Raw genomic sequence first — 20479 nt, 5'->3', positions numbered from 1 at the left:
TTTCAGAAGTTTAAACACAAGTTTTAAGTTCTACATTTTGACAATGACTAGTTTGGTTATTTTCAGCTAATTTCATCTTGATTGATTCCATAATTCCCCAGCATGATTCCATAAAGTCATATACCTATAAGACTATTGCAATTATATATTCATCAGAAAACTAGAGACTAATGTAACTCTGTCACTAATTGCAACTCTATCAGGTTGTTTGCCTGTTGGAACCTGTACCTCGATACATTATATTTCTAATTCTAGCGAGAGTCAAGCATTCAGTAAGACTAAAAACTTTCCTTTTTAAAGTGGGAAAGTGAATCCAAGTTAGTGGTAGCGTTTTAACTATGAGGTGATAACATTTGTAAAATGTACTGTGGATTTTGAACCTTTATCTTTGGAGAAAAGAAGACAAAATGAGCAAACTATGTATTGAAAAGGTCATAATAGAGGATGGAAAACATGTTTCACCATGCTTTGTTAGTGACACTGTCACTGAGACAACCAAATTATCTCAGAACCCTAAGTCTGGATAAACTTGGAATCTGAAGCTTTGTTACAGGTGGCAAGGTCACTCATGGAAGTGCTAACAAAACCGCTTTCAATTAACGCTTTTACTATTAAAAATAGGCTAAGAAAGGAATGGTGGTGTTAAAATGCTCATCAGCCACATCAGGAAATTATCAGCTGGGGCTGCCTGAGCCTTGGTGACTGAGGTGGCTGCAACTGTGGCAAAAACTTGCACTTTCTATTTTTTTACCAAACACCATGTGTGTGCAGATCTCAGATTCCCTGAAGCGTTCCCTGGCTGGGTGATTGTGTCTGTGGCACTCTGTGCAATAAACTGAGTAACACCTCATTCAGCAAAGAAATATCAATTTCAGACTAGGAGTCATTAAGAGCTTTGAAATACTCTCTGGTGGTAGCAATTTCACCAACCATGTGGATTTTTTTTTCACCTCTAACTAATAAGAGTCCAATCCATTAGAGCTACAGAAAAAAAAAGACAGTGTAGCACAATTGGTAGTATCTGCAAAAGGCAGAAGAAAAGAAGGAAGATGGGGGAATTTAAAATTAACGTTAAAAAAAAGAAAAAAATAAGAAAAAACAAAGGAAAAATAATATTAATTTAACAGAACAAAGTAAGCGAGCCAAAAACATTTCTGAGAATCAAATATTTTTGCATCTATTTATGTATCCACTCAGTGACGTAGGGAGGATTTGTTGTGTTCCTTGTGGGCTTGGGTCTGGGTGGTTGCTTTTCCAGGGAAACAAGTGGAGATGGGCTTGTGCCCAGTACTACAAGTAAGATTGTTGCCTAATTGTGTAACCTTTGAAACTTCTTGTAGACCAGAGTCAGGATGGAGCCCAGCAGCGACTTTGTGTTACAAATGAGGACAAAACTGACAAAGCTTCCTTCTGCGACCCTTGAATTCATCCTCATTCACTCCTGTTCATCATGTATTCACATGTATCTGAGTTTCCAATGCATTTTGTTTTGTTTGGGACTTTTTCAGTAATGAATTAGAATGATATCAGAAGTAGAGTAACAATTATTGAACCCTTTTTTTGTTGTTCTAAGGTTTTTGCAGTTATATGCACGTAGCTAAAAGCGTTGATCTGGTTTCTGATGACATTACTGATTTCACAGGCCAGTATCAGAAAACGCAAATCATATTTACCATTCATGACTTTAAGGTAAATTTCTGCCTATCATTTCGAATAAGTTGCAGCTACTTACAGCTGTTTTGAATATTGACATCTGATGTCATTTAAGATGAAAAGTAAAGTGGGACCCGTTGTTAAAAACTGAAATGAGTTTAGAGAATGGAAATTAAAATCCTTTTCTTTACAGCAAAGGCATCATAGAGCTTTCTTACTAATAGAAATATTAAGTGCTTCATCACATTAAAATGTTTAAAGTTTTAAATATCCAAGATAACCATTAAACATAGCTGCCATCTGTCCTTGACAGAAGTGCCAACGTCTGCTGAGATGCAGACCTGTGACCTCTAGATAAGTTTCTAAACACAGAAAAATATTTATCTTCCTACTATGACCTTCCACGCACAAGACATGAGCCTTGGATTTGTTTCCTAGGGAACTAGTGACTGAAGAAAATCTATAATTAGATCTGTGGGTTGTTTGCTACAAATGGGAATTGGGTGCTAAGCAGGTTCTTAAAGTATCCAGAAGTATTACATTGACTTCATGTAAAAGAACAAAATTTTAAAAATATTTCTTTTTTAATACCTTCAATTACAATTTTTAAATACTTTTGATAGAGTATTTATCCATCTAGGTTAATTTTATCTGCAAAGAATTTACAAAAGTCAAGACTCAACAGACTGCTAGTTAAATCAAAAATAAAATTAGGCACAATCTTCCAACAAATTTCTTAAAATTAAAGTGAATCAATTTTAAAGAGTGGGTTTAGGTGAGTCATTCTTACCAGCTTCATTTTTCTCACTTTACTACTATTTAGTTTCTCAGGTTGGCTCTGCAATTTAGATGTCTTATTCTGCAATTCCAATTACTCCGCCTGGCTGGAAGTTCCCACTTAATCCAGATCTTGATTTCTTTTTTTTCTGCATGCATGGATCTAAAGATAACATTTGTAGCTAAGTCCCAGGGGCAGTAATTGTAGCTGCAGGGAGAGAAAGCAACTAGGTTTTTTATGTTCCCCAGACAACCCAGGGCAGCCTTCGCTAGCCTTTAGCAGCAGATGATTTTAGACTGGGCACAGCGTGGCTGAGTTGCCGCTGTGTTGCTTCCAGTCTGGTACTAGATCAGAGTGCCTTGTGCTTCTTTGGATGCTGCAAAAGTGGCCTTGAGTAATAAGTTAAGACTTTGATCTTATTTGGAATAGATAGTGGAACGGATAAAAATACTGTAAATTGGCTCTGTTCTCCTCTTTTCTCCCACTTCTTGTAGACTTAGCTACATATGTGGCAGCTCTCCATTATGTATTCTGTCCTATGTCCTGAATATCTGCAATTAGAAAATATTAAATGTTGAAAATTTGTCTCTGCATTTCTGCCTTTTTATAGTATTGGTAAGTTTGCAACAAAGCACCTCTACAAAATAATACTCAAACAAAATAATACTTTTTTTTTTTTTTCATTTTTCTTTTTCCTAACTTTTTTTTAAGGGGAACTCTTGAGTTCTTCTTAATTTAATATTGTCAATCACAGTCAGTTTTTTTCCTAACAGCTAATAGCTTTTGAGCTACTCCATCTGGCTGTCATTCAAAAGCCAGTGGTTCTCGAATTCCTTCAACTAACAGGGTTTTGTTGAAAGTTAGTAGCTTAAATAGCAATTAAAATATGGTGGTTAAATGGCTACTGAAAGGCCAAATCACCCAGTGAAATATCCAGGTCTTCTGTGACAGGTAACACTTCTAGTTACTTTTAGTCTGAGACTACAAAAGTCTGTATTTATAAACTCCGTGCTCTAACCAGGAGGAATCTTCTGTGTACTGAAACCAGAGTTTACAGATGTGCATGTGAAATCAACTATAATTTAGGAAAAGGGGAAGACAACATTATTTGCAATTAATCTGCTTGCTTTTTATAAATTAAGAGTAAAAGAAAGCTGAAGAATTGCCTGCTATGAAAGATAATACAGATCTTGATGTTTTCATTCAATTACATTACTTTGATCTATGAGAAAATGCTCACTGGTAGCTCTTTCTATTGGGTAAATCCTCAGATTTGGTGCAATTGTAGTTGAAGCCTGCGGGTGCCCCAGTGCTGCAACCAGCCCTTCAAAGGGAATTGTTGCATCTGCGAGCAGCCACGATAATGAGCCTCGGTCTGAAGAGATCCACCAGTGCACAGGGCTGCCACATGCATAAATTCATGTGATTTCATTTGGACACCTGTGCATCCTACTACAAGCCTGCGGGTGCCCCAGTGCTGCAACCAGCCCTTCAAAGGGAATTGTTGCATCTGCGAGCAGCCACGATAATGAGCCTCGGTCTGAAGAGATCCACCAGTGCACAGGGCTGCCACATGCCTAAATTGCATAAATCTACTACAAAGATGATCTGAATTTTGTAAAAGTTTATGCATAATTATGATAAAAAGCCATTATGTTGAGAAGGTTTTTTTTTGGTGCAATATCAAATGTGCTATTTGTGTTGATTATTCTAAAATGACCTCAAAAAATCAGCACTGGTGGTGAATCAGCCTCACCGGTTTTCAATATATTGTGTCATTTTCATACGTCAAGATATTTTGTTGAAACATTTCTCTGTGGGATTTGTTAACCTTGACAAATTTCAGATTTAGAATTGTTTTTATTACAGTTACTAAAACATTGTATTTGCACTGGTGGAACAAAGTAACAGCTGCTATAATAGCTTCTATAGGAAGCAGAGCCTTAGTCCAACAAGATACTTAAATATAGCATCTCCATTTCAAGCAATACCAGTTTCATTTCTTTCACATACATAAAGTTCTGGATAGGATACCTGGTAAGAATATTTATGCAATTTTGTTTGAATTGCTTCAGACAAGGAACATTTGTACCATTTGTAACCTGCAATCAGTCCTGCAAACATGCATCAAAAATATGTTAAAGTATGCCCCTTAATTCTCACAATATTGTTCCTAAATTTGACACGTCCTGAAGTGTTTCCCATGACAAAGCTCATAGTTGAGATGCTAAAAAAATCCTTCTTGAAAATATTGGTGTATGATTTTTCATTTTCGTAATTCATTTATTTTGCCTCCTAATTTTTTTTTTGTATCCCCATGTTACGTCTCTGGTATGAAAGTTTCCACATTCATGGTATTAGTACACCCAGTGACCTCAGTACTTCAAAAATTTTGTGAAAGGCTTCGGTTTATAGAGCTGTGATTGAAATAATACATGTGTTCCTGCTTAGGGAACCTTTTTGCTGTAATTCAGAAGAGTCTTAAGAGAACCAATGCAAATAACAGGTAATGGCTAATCTTGTGTTATGAGTTTTTCTGAGTGGCCACTGAGTTTTTAAAGTGCACGTTAAATTGCAAACTTCAGACACTTTCCAGGCATGTGTTTCACTCATTTAAATCTGACTCTTGGAGATCTGGCATAGAAAATAGATTTTTAAAATAACTGAATTATGGCTTTTTTACTGAGTTAAATTGAGTCTGAAATCAAACTCTTCACCTTGACTTTGTGTTCCTTTACCTTGTTTTACATAGGAGGTTGGGTCAGTGTTGTATATTCCCATTTTCCTTTTCATTCTGTGCTTCTGGTTCAAGCACAAATATCAGAATTTGAGTGATGGATTGACTGGCAGGTTTAAGTTTTGCGGTGAAAGCACATAGTCTAGGAGATTTATACAGCTTTGAAAATCTTGCTTCATACACAGACTGGAGCCTGAAATCTCGGAATGTTTTGAAATTTAGGACTGTGCTATTGCCTACATTATTCTATTGCATAAGTGTCTGTAATTATTGAAGTTTTGTTCTGTTGTTTACTTGAATTTTGCAAATATTGTTCGTACTTGTCTATATTAATTTAGCTTGTGTTTTGCCAGCATAATGAATGGACATTTGTCCGGATGTGTTTTGGTTGATAACGTAATGACGCTGATAGCAAGGCTGACTGTTTGTGCACAAGAAAAGTATTACCTAAAATATATGCTGTCACATATATAATGTGTTGATTTTATCCCTATTTATTCTGAACAAAGCAAGTAGTCACTTAGAGAAGCTTTATAATTTCTATTATCATTACTAATGTGAATAAATCACCTGAATGTTGGCTATCACCTCTACATTGAATGAATTCTGAAGAAAATTCCTAGTGGGAAATAAAGGAAAGTCAGATTTAGCCAACACATCTCCCTTTGTCAAAGACCAGAATTTGGTTCCCATGGTTCACTAATTTGTCTAGTATTTAATTAATGAAGATAGGGATATTGAGAACCAATAGATTTAATAAATTATTAAACTCAGCAAATTATGTAAGTTGCTTTTTAACCACAAATTTTATATGTTTAGCTTATAGTAAGGAAGCAGTTTCTGCTGGTTAGTGCTTTTGAATAATGATTGGAATATTTTGCATTTGTTTTGGTTGAAAGATTATTTGAGTCAGTACAGAGCAGATGGAGCCTCTGACTGTAAAGAGTAATTTTCAGTATGGCAGGACAGGAAGTGTCTGTTTAAATATTTATCTGATATCTAAACAATGGGCCTAAACAACTGTTTTGCCCCTGTGGAGCATAGTGATTAAAGCAAAAAATAGTTCACCTCTAAATATTCCATGGACAAAATTGCTTAGGGGGAGGGGGGGGGGGGGGCGGCACCAAAACAAAAAAGGGGGACCAGCACCAAAACCAAACAACCCCCCCAAAAATAAAAAACATGAGAGAGACAGCATAATGCTCTGCGATGAAAAGTACTGGGTTTGAACCAAACATTCCTGAGGGTGGGGTTTGTTTTGTAATTAAAAAGTGAAACTAATATGATGGATCTGTAATTCAGATGGTGTCAAGAACTAAGAATTATGGAAGTGGTTGAGGCAAATGAATGAAACTGGTAAACTCGGATGGTGCTGTCAAGGACAGATTTGCTGGGGCTGCAGAACTGTAAAGTCTCTCTCTGGCGGTAGTGTGGTTTTTTGTACTTCTATTTCTCTTCTTCTCTTGAGAACACTCTGATTTACTTTTGCGATAAACCCATAACAACAGGGGAATCACATCGCTGAAATGTGTTTAACTGGAAGGGATACATAATGTCAGCTGAAAAATAGCATTTGGTAAATATGTTTTGGCCATGGTTCAGCAAAAAGCAGATCCTGTCAGCTGAGTAACATTGTGTTTTGTTGAAAGTGTCTTTTAGTTGAGTAGAATCGTACAGTTTCTGCCTTTTTTTGGAAAGAACAAATACTGTTTTGTCTTGGTTGCCAGGTATGTGGTCCTAACAAGGCTAGCAGGGATCACTTCAATTTTCAACACAGTTATTCTCCAATGCACCCTTGACATGGGAGGGTGTTATCGGGTGTGAGGAAGTGAGTAATATCTAAGTCTACATCTAATACTGTCCTTTGGGTCCTGGGTGAGGAAATAGCCTTCAAGAGTCTATATTATTGTGGGATGCTCAGCTGGCACCTGTTCTGTCTATGCCGTCTGCCCATGCAATGTCAAAGCCCTTTTGAACTGTGAGATCAGAACAAGAGAAAATGAAATAGCTGGAAATTGGGAAGCCAGATGAAGTGTTTGTCTTCCTTATCCTTATTCTCAGTTGATGAGTGCTTGAGTCTGTGCTACCTTAACTGGACTGTTTCCTAGGAATGAAGAGTCTTTGTATGCAACACGTAGCCACTGTCATAAGTGCATTTTCAGTGCTAGAACCTGCACTGAAGTTCCTAAAGCTGTGAACAAATTATGGGTATAAGTGTTTGTGTCTGGACTTCAGATAGTAGTAACTACAGTAAAGTAATTCATGTATTTTTAGAAATGTAAAAGTTACATCCTCAAGTAAACATTCGAGCAGAAATAATTTGGCCTCTTTTTTTCTCAGCCAGCAAATTGGGAAAACATCATTGTGGAAATGCATTGTGAACCAGGAAATCTTCATATGAACAGCACTGTGTTTATGACAGTGCTCGGAATAGCAGTCTTGCCAGAGGAGATGTCAGACAATCCTCCTGTTCTTCCTTCCTTGCTTTTGTTGAAGCACCAAACCATATGGCAAATTAAGCCTGATTTTTATTAAACTTTTCATTGTACTGAGCTTAGTGTGAACTGGGAAATACACTTTCTTTGAACTATGCCGCCATTATATAAGCATCTTAATTAGGGTATCTGAGTGTTCTTCCTTACATTCCTGGGAGTACGTAGCTCCCTCTTGTGGCTAATTAAACATTTTAAAGAATCCTGCTGCGGAAAATTACTTTTTGTGAGATCACCGTTGCTCTTGAGCAAATGATGCAGTGATATATGGAGCATCTCCAACCTGGGCTGCTTATTACTATATCAAGCATAAATCGCTGTACAATAACAAGATGCATAGATTTTTTTCTGATAAATTCCCTTGAATAGCCCCTGATTTGTTTTGCTGTCTTTCCGTAGCTTGTTACAAGTGGAGCGCTGCACCTACACCGTATCTTAAATTTGTCATAAACAGTTAGGTAATGTTTGATGGCTGTGATAGAAAGGGCTGTTGTGTAGCCACCTCTGAATTAGGTTTTTGTGCTGGCCTGTGGCTGATTCTGGCCTTTCAAACCACTGTTCTTATATTGGATGTTCTTGTAATAAGTCACAAAAATCAGGGCAGAAGATGATCAGTTCTTCTTTTCTCTACAAAAATGAGCAGCAGTCATGACATTGCAAAATTGTAAGCGTAGCTTTGTGTTAAGAAAAACACATATTTTTTGGGCTTGTTGTAAAACAATACCAGAGATGGGTCAAAAAATGCATTGAACAGCTGGTAACTTTTCAGTAGGAACCATTAAGCTTCGGTTTCATCACAGAACCTGAAGTTACAAAGTTATTTGCCCTTTGGTCACCTGCAGTGGTGTCTGCCTCTGTATTTTGGCATGACATACTCAAAAATAAATGAGAAGAAAACTTCATCCATTAGTGTTTCGGGCTGGGAAAGAGGAACAAAAAAAAAGGTGAAACAGGTTTTTACTTTGAATTTTGTCCCTTCCCCAAAGGGTTTGAGAATTGAAACTTTGTCTCTGAAAATGCTGATTTCCCATTTTGTAACTTTTTTCCTCAATTAAAATAAAGGAATAATGATTGTGGAGTTCAGTCAAAATCTCCCTGCCCGGTAATCTGCAAACCAGCATTGCTGAACTCACAGCCTTTGGGCGTCAAACGTCTATTGCCTCAGGGACGTTGTTAAACACCCAGCATATTCCTTATCTCAAAACAGGAGTAGGTCTAGATTTCTAAGACCACTTTTTCCCTTCCCCTTCCTGAGCTGTAATTCAGACCAGCATATAAATATTTGACTTAATGTTTCTGTGGAAATATTAACGATATAAAACTGCTAGAAAAAAAGAACAACATGATACAGCAGAGGGAAGGAATGGCTTGGCAAGATTGTCAGCCTTAAAGGGCAAGATTAATTTATAATCCTTCTAGATTCTGCTGTACAAATACAAATTTGCAAAGCATTTATCTTATAACAAACATTGTGTAGCTCTGCAAGTTTACATATGCTACTGTCATTAATGTGAGACAGCCTTGAAATTGGATTTTGGAGATTTTTTTTCTTATAGGGAAATAAGGTAGTGATAGTAACAAGGAGTTTCCATGTACACACGTGTGTATATATATGAAAATACGTATAAATTTGGAAAGTGGAGGAATTCCAACTGTGTGACTAAGCAGAGTTCTGGGCAGGATACCCAGATATTTTCATGAGAAGTTCTTTCCCTTGGTTTAAAATCCTGACAGGATTAAAAGAAGAGTGTAGAAGGGAATGGGGGAAAAGAAAAAAACCAACCCCAAAGTAGTCTATTTTGTAATGACTTTACAGTGGCTTATAAAAAGGACTGACTACTCAGAAAATAATGGGTGATGGCTATCTGGTATTGTAAGGATTGTTGTGGAAGAAGTATGCTTTATGCTACCCAATGGAATATGTCTTTTTTTCTTTTTTATATAAGTTTGTAGCTGGTTTTTATCAATTTAACTGAAAAAAAAGAAATAAAACTGAAGTCAAATTCTAGACATAAATTGAATACAGGAGTGATGAAATAATAGAAACTTTAAGTAGTGAAATAGAAAATGGTAAGGATAGGAAAGGAGAGGAACTGGCTAACAATCTAAGTAGCTTTTCCAGCTAACACAAGAATTCCACAGTGTTTTCTGAATGATTGAAACTATGTTTTATAGTTGTATTGTATGTTACCATGAACCATTATTTATAGTTAAATATTGTTGGCAGAGAATATACTTTGATATTAGTTATAAGACCATAATTGCTTATGTAGTTTTAGAATAATTTTCCCCAAGTTTTTGTAATACAGCCTGAAACTTCTTGTTTTCTGCCATGCAGGTCGTCAGCAGTGAAGGGTCAGAGGGAGCAAAGTTTCGACTTTCTGGTAAGGGAGTAGATCAAGACCCAAAAGGAATTTTTAGAATCAATGAGATCAGCGGGGATGTCTCTGTGACCCGAACCCTTGATAGAGAAGCAATTGCCAGTTATGAGGTAAGTACTCATAGCAGTAGGATCTCTGCCTCTATGTTGATTATATATATTTTGAACGTGTATTTGCTTTTGAAAGAGCTGCAGCTAAATTGTAGCTACTGTCCTATAAAATTTCCAGAAGGAGCATTTGTCCTTTGGAAATGGTAAATGTCTTTATTTTTACATGCTATCAAAACTCTACTTTCTGCATGTAATTTCTGTCATTTGTCTCTAGTAGAAATACTGTCTGAATATTGGTTGGTGTGCATTTGATTTGTGAATACGAAATTGTGTTTGGACAAAAGGAGATCTTTTCGGGAAGTTGCTGCTAAGGTACTACATGGTTATACTTTTTACTGTCAAGCTGTCAATGGAACATACTATTCAACTCCATTTTTAGAAATAGATATCTTTTAATAGAAATAAAGAAGGTTCTGTTAATATGAAAATGTTAGCAGATGCATCTCTGTCATATGTGTGTCTCTTATAAAGGTTTTACTAAAGATTCCTTTCCTTGTCAATAAATGCTATTTCTCTCCATTGACTTTCTAACAAATGATCTCCGAGATCTGAAAGCAACTGGACCATGATGTCCTGAAATGCATAGTATAAGTAGAAGATCTGTCAATTTGTGTTTCCTATCTAGCTCTTGAAATGTGCAGTCAGATAAATTGCGTCTGGCCACTTACATACAGATTAGCAACGGAATTCAAAATGCTAAATGGCCGCTTCTGCCACAGTGCGGGGGGCTGGCCTTCATATCCTCCTGCAGCAGGTACTCTGCTCCCTGCAGGGCACGGGCTCTGGTTCCTGGTCTGCCACCCCTGACCTCTTTGGTTTGTCTTCTGCTGGATAGTAATCAATACGTGTACTTTCAGTGTTTCTCTCTGCCTCTGGAAGAGTTTGCCAGTTAGATGACTAGTCGTACTTGCTTGAACAGCACTGCTAAAATTTACCATATGTTGGTTTTCAGCACTTAAACATCTATTTCTCATCCAAGTCTACAGTGAAATGTATGTTAACTGCTCGCATAGGATTTATGGTAGTTACTGATGTCCTTCTTAAAAGAAAAATGTTGCAGTTTCTCTTTTTAACACTGTTCCTTGTCTTCATTTACCAGCTGTTTCCTACTTTATCAGTACTTCCACCTTAATGTGTTCAGTATAATCCTTGAATATTTTTTTTTACTGGAAAATCATCATTTCTGTGGAACCTAATGCATCAAACCACAAATGGCCTTCCTTTTTGATATGGCAGAGTATACACTTAAATTAAGACAAAACCACTTCCCTGGAGGAGCCTTTCTGAAGCAATGCAAGTTGTATACAAATAGTGCAGTGTAGCAGATTATCCAGAGCAATGAGAATCTATATTCTAATAGACTGTAGTGCTTTCTAACCTGTTATGTAGCACTCTGCTCAGCATGTGCACTGGCATCCTGTTGTGCAAACTGTACTTCAAAAGTTCAGTAGGAGAACCCTCAACCTGATTAGTCTGTCTTTGAATCCAGCCTGTTGTTTTTCAATAAAGATGTATCATGATGTCAGAAAGGCAGCAGGATTTTCTCCTTAATTTCCTTGGTACACCAAAAGATCAATCTGGCAAGATGAACATAAGGCAGCTACACTAATGGCACTGCACTCCCTCCACCTCCCCTGAACCAGATTTATTTTTCCAGTTGATTTATGAGATTATTTTTTATTAAATCAATTAAATTGTTCACAAATGGACAAGTATGTGAAATTCCACCAAGATACTGATATTGAGATGATTAATTGCCATTGTAATTCTGACCTAATCACCTGCACATTTGAAAATGTGATGGTTTCTGTGGAGAAAATGAAACTGCTCCAGAGGAGGCTGGGTGAGACTGCAAAACCCCCAAATCCACTACATTGTAATTAAGCATTCGTATTTTTTTTTTCCCTCATGTGTATGGAGCTATGCTAATGACGGCATGTTTGCCGATGGAAAAAGGTAGATGCTTCTGGTATTTGTCCGTTTGACTTTGTGGCATGCCTCCTTAAAGGTCAGAGAATGTCAGTCAGCTTCAGTTTTAAGTGAGGCTGTTTGTCAAGAACAAGAGGATATAAGGATATTGCTATACACAGCAAACACAGACTATTTTAGAAAAGTGTGTAGTAACTCCTTTTTTTCTTTAAAGAGGTTTGATAAAGAGCGTCCTGATAGGAATTCTCTGGGTCAGAGTAAACCACTGGATTTAGATTGAATTATTTTAATTTAGTGCTTGCTACAGAATATTGATGAAACCTCTAAATGATGCTCTGAAGAAGGGACTTAAGCAGAATATGGGTATCTTATTGATTTGCTTCTGGGCTAGTGAGATAAGCAGGTAGCCTAGAGCCCATATTTAGTGGGAGCAAAAGGTGTTTGGTTGCACAAATAGACTCAGAAAAATAATGTCTTTGGTTTTCTCTCAAGATTTGAATAAATAAGAGAAGCTGAAAATTTCAGACAATGCAAAATAAATTATTTAGTATTAAAAAGTGCAAATGTGTAAAAACAGATGAAGGAACTTGATGGGGAGACTTAAGATGGATTTTCTAGTCTAAATCAGTGGGCTATACACCATCCAAAAATTGCCAGTGATCTATGCAATTCTGAGTTCACTTCAGATCCATAGTTGTTTCTAATTCCAGCAGAGCAGAAATATTAGTGACTTTTCAGTTGCATCTTTCAGCAAAAAAAAAATCAGGTGCTTCTAAGAGCTGCAATAACAGAACCAAAGGATTCCAATGAAGCTGAGAGTCTAGTTGTGCTAATTGTCAATAGAAGACTAGTGAATTGGGAAACAAAGGTTCAAACAGAGTTGCACATGTTGATTACCATGACCAAGATTACAAACTTTGCTAAGTTAGAGAGTTATGTTTTGTTTTTTAACCAAAGTTAGGTAAGCTCAGAAGAAATAAGAACAATATTCCATTAACTTTTTGCAGCAGATGCATGAGACTTTGGTGAGGCATTCCTTGGGTACAGCACAAAGCCTGAAGTTGTATAAATTTGTTTCCCATCACTTACTGCCTGTAATCCCTTCAGCAGTAGAATCCACTTCTGTAACCTCTTAAGCATCAGTGGCAAAGTACCAACCAGTCAGCAGGGGCTTTCAACTGGGCCTCAAGATTTTAAAGGATATTGCCATCATTGATGGGCTTTTTCATAACTGCCTGCCAAGTGTAAACGTGTGTGGAAGAGAAATAATCAGAAAGCAATCCTTCACAAGCATGAAATGAAGCAGCTTGATAAAACTTTTCAGCAACAGTGTGCAAATTGATCTGTGACCAAATTTACCTAGGCAATTTGAACTGTTAATGTAGAGTTAGTTTTAATTATTTTTTAAGTGAAGAGCTTTATTTACTTCAGAAAATACTTAACAAGCAGAGGTGTGAAATCAGCTTTCAGCTTTTTTTTATAATGACAGATCACACTTCTGTGAAATGTGCCTTGCAACTGGTAGTGACAGACTGAGATATATAGAAAACTTACATTAACAGGACTGAAACGCAAATCAGGGGTATTTGCTCTATGTAGTATTGTTTCTGTATGTTAGATAACAAGTAGACTAAGAACAGGCTAAAAAATTCAGACCAACCAACAGCAAGAGAATAGTGTGAAATGCTTCAGTTTAGGTGATGTGAGACTGTTCTGTGGCTGAACCAAATGTTTACAGTGATGCTGCAGTCCTAATGGACTCTATTTCTGTGTTCAATATGGAACAAATAATGGAAATGCTTCACAACCATGAGGAAAACTAGCTTGGTCAGGTGCCAAGGAGTATTTTGTGAGAAAAATTTTTAAGTACTTGAATGCATTTTTGTAGATACAGAAATTATTACTGTAGCAAAATACTAGAAGTTACCAGCTGTAATTTATCCTGTATGGAAGAATGAATTTGTTTCCTGTGTAAGTCCATTTTAGCGCAGCAACATCCTTTTCAAAATGATTTATCGTATACTGATACTGAATCTCTGCAACATGTAGTGAGAAGCATGCTTCCCTTTGAAAACCACTTTGAGAAGGAAACCAGTCATGTCCCACCGATGTCCTGAACAACAAAGGCAGTGAGCCTTCCATTGGAGAATGGGTTTGGTCTTGCAGAGATGCAAATTTAAGTAAAATGTGTTTGATTTAATTAAAGCATCAAGTACACAGAGAAAACCTGTTAAAATACTGGTTCTACTAAACTGCATCTGTTACATCAAAAAAACTTGGAATAGTAACAGAGAATAAAGTTTCAACAAGGAATCCTGATTGTTTAGCAAGGAGAAAAGAAAGAAAATTTCACTACAAAAAAAAACCAAACAAGAGTTCTTGCACAGCTATTGGATATATTCATAGAATGGCCTAAGCTGGAAGGGACCTTAGAGATCATTTTAATCCAGCCTCCCTGCTGCCAGGGATGCCACCTCTCGACTAGATCAGGCAACACATGGGGACCGAATGGGAATCGAACCCGCGACCTTGGTGTTGTTAGCGCCACGCTCAAGTAACTGAGCTAACCGGCCCCCTATATTTATTAATAAGTCTGAAACTTACTTATATAAATGACCTGTGGTTAGATCAACTGACAAACTGAAAATTCTGACAGTGAAACATCTCTGTAGCTTGTGTTACATGTGTAGAGCACATGAGGTTTTAAATTTTATTTTTCCTTATATTGGTATGTTTATGTATATATTCATTAATATGTTCCCATGTTGGGGGCACCAGACAAGCTTTTCAGTAAGCAAGCTAATGGTAATGTCTATGCAAAAGAGGAAAATTCATCACTATGAATGCTAAGAATAACATGTTATTATTGGTATGATCCCAAAAACCATGGGCAGCCTCTTGATCAAACGTTGAATTCCCTCTGTCATGGCTGCAGATGACGGAACTGCAGGTTGCTCTGCTCTGTGTCCTGAGGTAGGCATAACAGTCTTAACGTAGCACAGAGACTTGTGTCTCAGCAGTTGCACTCGTGTTCATATAACAGTCACACACTTTAATTTCTGTAAACATGTGTTAGCACAGCATCAGACCTACCAGCAGAAGTTGGTCCATTCACAGCTGAAGCGTGGTTACACTGGTCTTATTCCAATATAGGCATTTTCTACTTCAACAAGCCTTGAAAATGCAAAATGTACTTTGCTCTGAAGGGCAACGTTATTCTCTCATTACACTCCTTTCTGAAACTTTCGCTGTAACCAAAAGTTTTGGAGCAATGAAGTTTCACTGCTGTTGATGGTGTGTTGGGTTGATGTGCTGTGCGTGTGACCACACCGGTGCTGGTACTGATAGAGAGCTCCATCAGTCATACAAAACCTCATCCCTCAGCAACGTCTTTATTCCAGCACAAATCCTTGTTGTAGCCTTGCTGAGATCCCTTGAATGAGGTCAGGGTGTTTGATATGAGGCGCTGTATGTCTCTCTGTCTCTCATTAGCAAGCGACTGTTGGTGTCCGTAATGTCCGATAAAACATCCTGTCCATAAAATAGCATTATGCTACATAGGGCTCTGTGTACCTTATGGAAACTTGTTCTTTGTTGTGACAATACTGACTTGGTCCTGAACTTTGTTTCTGTCGTGATAGTTCACAACTTAGCACTGCTTTTACTTGTGTGGGGAAAGGGTGAAGTAAATCAATCTGTCAGTGAAAAGAATGCACACTTTTAATCTAAAAACTAAGAGTGATGGATTAGTAGAAATGTTGCTTCCTGCTTTTCTGTAACAAAAGAATTTAGACATAGAAGTCATTTTTCTAGGATGCCTTAAATTGGAGGAACACAGACATTGTTTCTTAAAAGAAAATTACTTTTTTTTTTCCCATGGAGATTATGAAATTGCAAGATTAAGTATTAACAGATATTTCATCAGACCTGGGAGCAGAAACGCAATGACAAGAACAAATCCAGCAGAAGCAAAGGTCTAGATCCATCGATGGAATCTGTGAGGGTAGACTCCTGAGTTCAGGAGGATCTTTTTGGCATTGATTGTTTAGCAAGGTCAAAAAGAAGGTGGTTACCATAACTGTGTGCATAAATAAAATATTTGAGCGTATAAATTTTACAGCTAGTCACATTTCTTAAAAGTAAGATTTAAATAATTGCTTGTACAGCTGGGATGTAAATGGGATTTCCATCTACTGCCAATATTTCTCTTTCTCCCAAGGTTGGATTATGGGATAAAATGAAATCTTGACAGGAAATTAAGTTAAAATGCATGTTATTTTTATGTATATTCTCTCATTTTGTCTTGGGGGAACAAGATATCTATTTTATATAAACTCTATAATTTACCATATCTTAGTTGTTTTTACTGTAAATAGTCTATTCAGTACATTCTGTAGATCTTAATGTTGTATCAGCAGGATACTCTGCTTCATTTTGGAAGCCACCAGCATCCTCATATCATTTATGTGGAAAGAATACAAAAGTCAACAGTTAGTTTTGTTGGAGGGCATATGCTTTATTCTTAGATCTAACTGCTTGCATGGCTTCGATGCTCCCACCGTTCAACAGTGCTGCCATGTTGTTTGTAGGAGGGACAGAGTGATTCATTATGAAAACAGACAGTTTCATTAAAGGGAAAAAATCAACAAGGGTTTGTTTATAACCTGTAACTGTCAAGACAAGGTAGTAGGCTTGGATTTCCGTGCTAAAAATAACCCAAACTCCAAACACAGGGCAAAATTAGTATTTTCTCACTGAAGACTGGGAGGTGGAAATGCAGAGCAGTAAGAAATAAAAACTGGAGTTTCCTGAGACAGTAACAACACAAAATTTCATTTTTTGCTTATTTTGTTTGTTTGTTATTATTATTGTTATTTTCTAATAGAGCACCATACGTGGAAAGAATAATGATGTGTTTAGTAAAACAAGAGGAGACTAATAACATTTTTTCATATTATGTTAATAGTCTGTGAAACTATTTTACTATTGCATATTAGTTGCATTTTAAGCCATTTAAATATCATGACATTTCATCACTCTTTAGCACGATCAGTTTGACTGACTACTGCAGTGCTAAGCCTCTCTAGCAAGGGCATGCCAGGTCAGAATGGAGGGGAAGGAAAGTCCAGGTGAGCTCCTACACCTTAGGTCTGTACTACCTCTTCCTTTGTGTATCCTAGTTCTGTACAGTTCGTCAATTTTTTGTTTGCTGTGTACTCAGATGTGCCTGATTACACTCATGTATGCAGAGATGCAGTTTAGAAGTTTAGAGGAAAGATGGGAACGTGTTTTTTTTGGTAGGTGCGAGTCAGCTTGGTTAGGAAATCTCCTGCTCAAAAACTTTTCTTGACCTGTTTAGATACATTGTCATTCTGACAATATGCCTTAGATTAAATAGAAACTATTACTCTTGTCTTTAGGAATATCAAGGAGAATTCTGTTTCATCTCTTATTAGATATATATTGTTTGTTTGGTTTGGGGTTTTTTTTTGAAAAGTGCACTACTTCTGAGCATTGTGATCCTTTGCTAAGTATGCAAAACTGTTGCAGTGTATATTTTGAAATAGAGTACCTTTCCTGTGATTAAAGTCATAGTATTAAAGGTCTGGTCCTGTTATTTTGCAACACTGCTTTAAACTTCCCAGTTCATTAGTAATGTTCAGAACATAGTACAGAAATTTATGAACTTTGGTTGCTCAAATATCCATATCTCTTGTTCTTCCCAATAAAGAAAGAAGTCTGCCTTACTTAAATATTTGTGAAAATTCAGAATCTTAATGTTCTAATTGCTGGGTAGAGTTTGATTTCTATGGCTGTATCTTCAACTTGGCACTGGGGGTCTGTAACAATCCATAGCTGTTGTGGGATTTTTTTTAACTGAAAATTGAGTACAGTCTGTAATAACTATCTGTTATTCATTTTTTTATTCTTTTTTTGAGAACTGAGGCAACGAATTCATTTTATTTTTGTCAATAATTTCCTGTTTGCAGCTAGAGAGCCTGCTGTCTCCTTTCTGACCTCTTGTTCTTGATGTGCCTGAAGAAAATCATATTACCTATCTTATCCTTGCCTGCAATCTTCTTTTCATTTTCCACCTTCTTGCTTGTTTTTTTCCTTTGCACTTTTAACTTAATTCCATAATGTTTCTACTCCCTCTATCTGTCTTAATGTTTTATGTCATTCACTTACATTTCTCCTACACTCTGCATTTCCTTATTCAGACACACTGACCTGTTTTGTGCTCTTTATAAATAGTGCTACTAGGAATATGCACAACCATCACCTAAGCATAATTTTGTTTTGTATAGGACCTTTCCACTGTCTTCAGACAGCTGTACTGCTTTATGCATTCTAATCTACTGTATTCATAAGTAAGTTCCTTTAGAAACCTGTGTTCTGGAAAGCCTTGACTTTGGATTGCTTACTGCATCTCCCTACCCTTTCTTCAATTTTAGTGAAATGGCCTAGGTAGTTAAGAAATTTTGGTGGATGAGTTTTATTCCCATTTTAATGTGTTTTAGACTGTACATCTCTTCCATCAAATTTTGCATATTAATTTAAGAAGTATATTGTTGGCGGGAAATTCCTAGCATTTATTTTATTAATCTAGTACTTAATTCTGTCAACACTGGATTTGCTCAGAAGTGGTCAGACTCAAAAATGGAGCTGTATAATAGAACATGATATAATAATCAGTTCTGTGATTTCAGAACTTTGGGTTTAATACTTGATCTCTGTGAAATTATTGTAGAATAATGGGCCATAATTTTAAAGATATATATGCATATATTTTTAGAAAAAAAAACTGAATGGGTTTGTAATTTTTATGTAGAGGTAAGCTTCAATTAATGTCGAATAACATATTTTTCCAAAATATGTGAAAAGAATGTGTATAAAAATTAAGGAATGAACATGCTTCAACAATTCAGTTTGTGGATGCTGCGTTTCCATTGCACATCATTAGAGGGGATTAGGCTACAACAAATCTCATCACTTAAATATCATGAACCAGTTGAATGTTCAGTTATCTTTCAAATCCAGTCTTTCTATATCTGCTCTTTCTTGCACCAACGATTCGGAGCCCTAATACGATGCAATTATTTCATAGGGTCCTTACTATGACGTGTTCATTGTTACGTACTTTTTCCCATTTCTCTGAGAGATTTCAAGGAAAAAGAACTGAATGGGCTATGAAGTCTCCATTATTGAAATGATGTAAAAATTACTGTGCACTGTAAAAAGAAATTTAAAACCAAACTAACGAACAAATAAAATAAAATTATGACCATAGGCCTTGTATTCTAACTATCTGTCTCTCCTCTCAGGGGTGACATTTAGCATGATTTGGGTGCAGAATTGGTGGCCGTAGTAATATATGTTCAGCATGTACTTCTGTAGCCTCGTTAGCGTAGTCAGGGCTGTCAACTATAGTTAGGGATAATGAAGCAAAACATTTCATTCCAGGCACTGTGGCCTTCAGAATTCTGTTTTGAAGCAACTTAAACTGTTTTCGGGATGGTGTTGATATCATTAGTCTCCATCTGTCTGTGTTCTTTAACCAAAGTGGGGCCATCCTAGCACCACAAGACTCACTCCTTCGACTGGTTCTCACTGTTCAGACCTTGTTGATCTCCATCCCCAGTGTCTGCCCAGCAGACAAGCAGACACCGGCATTCTGCGAGTCTGAAATCCTCAGGTTAAAATATCTCAGCCTGCAGATTGCTTTTCTGATATACTTTATTAAATATCTACAAATATGTTCAAGAATATGTGTCAGTGCATAAACAGAAATGTATGATATCATAAACCTTAGCATATCCTAACATTTATATACAACTACTTTGTCTATTCCTCTCTAATCTTGTCTCTGTTGCAGTCGAAGGGAAATCCTCTTTCTGTGCTTGGCAGCATGAAATCGGTAGCGCACTATCATTATTTCTTAATTGCAGTATTTCTCAGTGATTTGTGGAGACTTCAGTCATGCTAAACCTTAGGCATTCTACTCTCACCATGTGAAATGTTACCTGTCCTAAGAATGTAAAATATGCCAGAGCCCCAAAACTTGCATGAGAGTTTGAGTGATGCATTGAGTTCCTTTTAATCTGGCTTCTAGGCTTTTTTTGATTCACATCATCTGAACTTTCAAGTTCTTTTTGGTGGTTACGTATTTATCTCTTTAAAATGAAAATATGACAGGACTCGATAGGTAAAACTTCGAGAAAACCACTAACTGCAATGAAACTCATAAAAATGTAGCAGTTTGCAACGCTATACATCACAAGCAGAAGTGTGAGACTCGATTTTTCCCTTTATTAGTCATTTGTGGTGAAAACATTAATGGAAACAGGTGATTCTTTGTGCACATTTTTCCTTCTTTAGATCTTTTTCAGTGCGTAATA

The 20479-nt window shown here is 36.7% G+C and overlaps 1 protein-coding gene across 1 annotated transcript in view; it reads left to right on the top strand.

Annotated features, from left to right (window-relative positions):
* LOC104277544 (cadherin-13-like) overlaps positions 1 to 20479 on the top strand; it is a gene marked incomplete at its 3' end in the record, with an annotated part of 221606 nt that overhangs the window by 56704 nt on the left and 144423 nt on the right. Inside the window, exon 4 of the mRNA XM_009874208.1 lies at positions 9999 to 10151. Within this exon, the coding sequence (XP_009872510.1) occupies positions 9999 to 10151 (153 nt within the window). The remainder of the gene's footprint in view (positions 1 to 9998; positions 10152 to 20479) is intronic.

Source organism: Apaloderma vittatum, unplaced genomic scaffold, assembly GCF_000703405.1.
Source record: "Apaloderma vittatum isolate BGI_N311 unplaced genomic scaffold, ASM70340v1 scaffold1568, whole genome shotgun sequence".
NCBI classification, from domain to species: Eukaryota; Metazoa; Chordata; class Aves; order Trogoniformes; family Trogonidae; genus Apaloderma; species Apaloderma vittatum.
Note: the sequence above shows the minus strand (reverse complement) of the source record. Positions and strands in the feature narration are given on the sequence as shown.